Genomic DNA, 6,000 nt, shown 5'->3' with positions numbered 1-6,000 from the left:
AATAGTAGGGACAGAAAAGGTGTGATGTCTTTCCTCCCCATCATAAGGGGTATGGCTAACATGCTTATAACAAAAGACAGGTTAATAAGAGAAATGCGTAACAAATTTATTGAATCAAAGTTTTATGTGATACAGAAATGAACATGCAAAGACTTAGGGAAAACCATTTTTATGCTTAGATTCAGTGAAGAATGGAGAGCCTTGTAGAAATGTGATGGGACAAAGAGTGTGATCTAATGGTAATGGACTGAGGAGTGAACCCAGCGAGGCCTGTTCAGATTCTTCTTGGCTTCTCTGTGCAGCATGTATAGAGCAGGACCCCTTATGGAATGAGGGTCTTAGGATCTACTATTAGACAATGTAGGTCCGAGTATTTCTTCATGGCCACCTCTTACACAGAAAGGCAGGGGACCAGGCAAGTTGGAGTACTATTTCTAGGTCGTATGACCTCCGTGGGGAAGAGAAATTCTGGTTTCTATGAATTGCTTAGTGGGGAGAAAGTAGGGTGGGAGACAGTCTTTGTTTCTAAGGCAGCTTGAGGCCTCTTTAGTTTTTTTTAGTTCAAACAGCATACCAAAGTGCCATACGTTGGGGTGTATTTTTCTGAGCCCCAACAAATCCAAGCTGAATTTATTAAACAGCAGGTCCTCTTTTGCTCCTCTCTGGGCAACAAGAGAGCTGGTCTGTGCCCTGGTGTGAACTCTCACTGGTGAGACCAGCCCCACCACACAAAATGAATTAAGAGCTGCAGGGGTCAGAGCTGGGGAGACTTCTCGTAGGAGGGAGGCTTCCATGGATTTCTGAAGATCACACAAGACTTGGATGCGCAGAGGGGAGATGAGCCGGTGAGCAAACTGGTTGGGACAAAGGCCCAGGAAGAGTCGAAATGGGGAAGCCTCGGGGTTCACGCATCTTCTAGCATGCCTGCTATCCTAAAGATACCCCATCCCTGGCTAAATGGGTGCTTCGGGAAGAAGCTGGGAGGAGAGTTAAAGCTCCTAGAAGGAGGGAGAGCGATGGGCTTGGGGATAGATGAACCCTTTTCCCCTGGATGAGCAGTGAGGATGGCGGCCCAGGCGAGGACCCAGTACAGCCTCTGAAATCTATGCAGCTCCAGAAGAGAAAGATGCTAAATTAGGGGCGCTGTTCGCTCTCCTACCCAGGCGCGTCCGCGGGCTTTGCGGACCGCAGAGCAATCCAGTGCGAGGGGTCCCCTCTGGGCACCATCCCGCAGCACAGGTGGGGCGGGTCCCCGCTACGCCCTAGCCAAGCTCTGCGGGGCCGGGGGTGGGCCCCCCCGCCCTCAATAGTGACTCCAGCTTCAGCGTGTCTGGCCCAGCCGGGTTCCTCCCTCCCGTCCTCCTCCGTGAGCCGGCTCCCGCGGCCGGGCCTCGGGGCGGGTCCCTGCCGCCCGCACCTGCCCCCAGGGGCGGAGCGCGGCGGCGATAACGCGGCCCCAGCCTCCGCCACCGGCCGCGGAGCCGCGCGGCTCTCCGCTCCTCCCCGCCCCCGCCCGTGCACCTCCACTCCGCTGCGCCCGCCCGCCGTCTCTCCCTGTCCACGCGGCCCGTCCGTCCGCTCCTCCGCCCGCCGGAGCCGCGGCGCCTCGCACTTCTGACTCGAGTCCCCGCCGCGCTCGTCGTCGCCGCCGCCGGGATCCGCAGCCCCGCGCCATGGAGCCGGCCGCGGGCATCCAGCGCCGCAGCTCCCAGGGGCCCGCCGTCCCGCCGCCGCCTCGGGGCCACGCGCCCCCGGCCGCCGCCCCCGGTCCGGCCCCGCTGAGCTCCCCGGCGCGCGAGCCGCGGCAGCTGGAGGAGGAGCGGCAGGTGCGGATCAGCGAGAGCGGCCAGTTCAGCGACGGGCTGGAGGACCGAGGTGAGCGCTTGCCGCCCGGCACGGCCGGCGACGGGGGCGGCTGCTCGGGACCCGCCTCTCCTCACTCGCGGGCTGCGCCGGGCCGGCCGCCGGGCTCGGCGCCTTGGAGCTCGCGGGGGTGCGGAGCCCGGACTTCCCGGCGAGGGCGCGGCGAGCCGAGAGCGGCAGCCCCACCTCCTGCGGCCGGCCCCGCCTCGGCTGCGTTCCTTCCCTTCCCTCGAAGCCCAGACCCCGGCTGCTTCCAGGCCGACACCGCCTGGACCAGCGCCCTCCTCTCCGCCAGCTCCAGCCCCTCCTGCGCCAACGGGAAAAGTTTGCGGGAGGCATTTTTTTTTGCGTTCGGAGCCGAGCGCTCGTGGGTCACTGCGGGCCCTGCTCAGCTCGGAGGGACCCGGGCTCTATTCATCCTCCTTTCCGTAGTCCCCTGCGGCCCCGCCGGCTGCCTGGGAGAACTTCCCTCTGCGGGTATAGCTGCGAGTTGTCCCTCGGCGGCTGCCCGGCTGTCCGCCCCGGCGAAGGGCGCTAGGAGGGGAGCGAGCCGGGACCCGGGCCGTCGCTGGAGCGGTCGCGGGGTCTCGGGCGGTCCCCGACTCTCACCGCGGACCCAGGTCGCGGTGGGTCCCTGCCCCGTCGTCTGATGATGGGGCAGAGAACTGGCACATTTGGATTCTGGCCACCAACCTCATCTGGATGGATGCCACTGAAACCTGATGGTTCCGGAGGGCGCGTCTGCAGACCCTTCAGATCCCCCCTCCACCGACACCGGCCTGCAGGCCGGCACACGTGCCTCTGCTGGGGGACTACACTCTGCCTCCTACCGACTGCCGATGCCCCCAGGAGTCGCCAGCGTAGGACTGGAGAGACTCCCTGCTCATTCCCGCGTCTCTCTCCTCCATCCCTTCCGCGTTTCCTTTCAGCTTGGATTCTTTGCAGAGGGAGCCCTGTTCTTGGCCGCACCTTTTCTGCTTCTTGTTGATCCGAATCCAAATTGTCCCCCTCAGAACGAAATTTGTGGTTCTGCTAAAACCGCTTAGTGGCCAAAGCGAAGATTCTTGCAGCCAGGCCCTTCAGGGGAAGCCGGCTCTTTGCACCTCCACCCCCTTTTCTTGGAAGCCTTATTTTGTTGGCTGTGGCGGGTTTATATATTTTAGACTTAGCAGGTTTTTATCCTATTCTTAGTATCTCCTGTACATTTTTATTCCGGTTTAGTGTTCGGATGCACGATCTCTTTCTCCTTAGAAATTCTCAACTGTAGCATGTGAAATAAAATGACATGGAAACGGCAGTTCCCAGAGAATCCGCTGAGATGCTCAGCCAAAACTGGAGCTGCTCCAGTGGCAACGAATTCTGCACCTCTGTTGCAGTTTCTCCCCCTGTGCTCACATAACTAGATGCCATTTGAGAAGTGGGGACAGGGGACATCACGAGCAGGGAGCAAAACCTCTCACTTTTATTACAGGGTGTGTTCATTACCTTCTCCCCTCTCCAGCTAATGTTGTAGGATTTAAAAATTCCATATTGCAGAAAGACAGAAGCCTGGGCTGAGCTTATTTTTGTAGCATTGCAGGTCATCTGAAGAGCTGGCCTGTTCCTCCCTACCCCCCAAAAGGATAGGAGGGAAAACAGTACTAGAGTGAGTTCATATTTAGCATCATTTGGTAGTTCATATTCAAGTGTAAAAAGCCCTTCTGAATTCATTCTTAAGGTTATTTTTCTCTGGTCAACGGAATTTCATTTTCCATTATACGATAGCATGAAAGCATTGACTGTTCATAAACTGTCACTGTGTGAGAGCATTGCATATCACACACAGCCTCTCTGTTAGGATGAACCCTATTCCCCAAAGAACACAGTGCTGTGTGGCATTGAGAGCTGAACGTCAATGTGATATTCTTTTGTTTGACCTCTTCCTGATGGCAACGTTTATGTGGTGAATAAGTGATTTTTGTTAAGTAAACCAGAATATTACCTGGGGAGGTGTATTGTAAGATTCTGTGTTTGTTGTTTGGGTTATTTTTTTTTCTTATGGGGCTGCATTTTTCCGATATTGATTTTTGTATCCTTTGGGAATGGGTCGAGTGCAGCTACCTCTTCCCGACTGGTGAGGGGAACAGGGGAGGAGGAAGCCCCAGCACTTGCCTGCTGTGTGTCTCAGCATCCTGCCTGACTGGCTTTTTTTTTTTTAGGCTTAAATAGCTGTAGGCTGTCTGTAGAAGGGTTGGGGGCTACCGCAGATCTGCACGTGTTTTGGCATTCTCTTTTGTCCTAACTCCCTTTGGAGCTACCAGGATGCGGTTACAGACCATGGCTAACTCTCATCAAAGGTTTGCTTTTAAACCTAGTGTTTTGAGACTTTGGAGGCATTTCCCCCTTAGAAGTGATGTGGGCTGGTTCTCAGAAACCTAGCTAGCTCAGAATGTCAGTAATTGCAGTGCCATTTGGTTGAGCTTAAATTTCAGGGAGCAAGAGCTCTGTGGTCTACGACCTTTAGGGGCTAAACACAACAACCAGGCCAGGTTTATCTTAATCATTCTTTCCATCCCTCTTGAATACTCATTCTCCCACAAGTATTTTCCCACCATTCTGTCTGTAACCTTAGGGCCCAGCTTAGCCTTAGAGAATTATATGTGTCAGCATTTCCCGCTACTTCCCCATCTAACAAAAATTTCCCTTTCTTCAGAGTTCAAGCTTGACAAACTTAGGAGAAAGGAATTGGAACGAATGCATACTATTGTAGAAATAACTGATTGCTTCAGCCTCTCCATATATATTTGTACCTTCCCCCTCTCCAAAATAAATAAAAGATCAGTTTCTCATTAGTACAGTCCTATGCTTAGTATTCCCAGGCCCAACTTGCAAATGCAGAAAATTTGAGTGAGTTTACAAATTCAAATATGGGTCCAACTGTGGGTAGGGAGGATCCAGCCCTGTCTGCAAGTCAGAGGCCTGTTGTAACTTCTCTAGGCTGTCCTGCCTTTGCGGGCTGCCTTTCTTCTAGCTTTAAAGCACAGCTTCCTGAAAACATTAGGAATTCTCATACCTCTTTGTGACTTGTGAGTGTGCCTGCATCCACCATGAGGGTGGAGGTACCTGTGTGCGGACCATTCACTAGGAACTGAGTCTTTATACGTCATCATACTCCACTTCCCCTTGAGGAGTACAGAGTTTTCCATTCTTAGGATGGGCTATATTTTTAGAAAGGAAAATCAGCAGAACATAAGCAAAGGTTGAATAGAAATGGGAAAGCTCTTCCATTTTTGGACAATCTTCCCATTGTACTTATTCCATTTTATTTTTTAATTTTAAAAATCTCATGGAGGAGGCAAACACAGGGAAGAAGCACTGGTCGTAATTCTGAGAAGTCCCAAGTGCCACCTTAGGGGGACAGTCCAGCTGTCCTGGGCCATCGTCTGAAAGTCCTCCTGGAGAGTGTTGTTTCACTGGTAGGTGAAGCATGTAGATTGGTCTGCATGTGTGGTCAGGACCATTATATTATTGAAACTCACTGACTTTGGATGGAAATGTGACTGAAGAGAAAATGGGCATCATTGTCATTCCTCTTAGAAAACGAAATCTACTTCTCAGAGGAACCTTGTTTTTACCCCAGTGGATAAATCTCTGGAGATTGTTGCTGTCAAAATACCTAGCAAACGAACTGCTTATTTGAATCAGTGCTTAAATGTTACAGCTTCACTTCTGAAAATCAATTGGCCAGGATGAAAGGAAGATTTTTATATCATTTAGGAAAAGGCACATAAATTATTAAGTATGTGTGGTATCTGCTCATTTTAGGATAGTACTATAACTGGTGATTGTACAGATGAAAATTGGAATGGGGTGGTTTTTGGCAGCTAAGAAATAAATAGACAAAGGGACATGACATACACTTATTTAAATCACTTGTACCTGGGCAGAATTTGACAAGGGAGAACGTATTTAGTTTTTCCACCCAAGTCCACTTATGAAGGAAGGTTTGGGGAGGTTTTTACAGAGAGAGGATGGTGTTGGTGTTTAGGCTCAACATTTGCATTCTCATCTCCCTTTTGATTCTGTGTAAGCCTGTAGGTTTCAATTATTTAAAAATCCCTAAGCTGTGAGTTGAGCTCACTCAGCAACCTTCTTGAC

At 52.1% G+C, this 6,000-nt stretch overlaps 1 protein-coding gene across 1 annotated transcript in view; it reads left to right on the top strand.

Moving 5' to 3' along the window:
• Positions 1-1,418: 1,418 nt before the first annotated feature.
• TMEM163 (transmembrane protein 163) overlaps positions 1,419-6,000 on the top strand; it is a 274,558-nt gene continuing 269,976 nt past the window's right edge. The window contains exon 1 of the mRNA XM_039479868.2: positions 1,419-1,875. Coding sequence (XP_039335802.1) covers positions 1,674-1,875 — 202 coding nt within the window. The 5' untranslated portion in view covers positions 1,419-1,673. The remainder of the gene's footprint in view (positions 1,876-6,000) is intronic.

This window comes from Saimiri boliviensis, chromosome 5 (assembly GCF_048565385.1).
Source record: "Saimiri boliviensis isolate mSaiBol1 chromosome 5, mSaiBol1.pri, whole genome shotgun sequence".
NCBI lineage: Eukaryota > Metazoa > Chordata > Mammalia > Primates > Cebidae > Saimiri > Saimiri boliviensis.
This window is presented reverse-complemented; position numbering and strand designations above follow the sequence as displayed.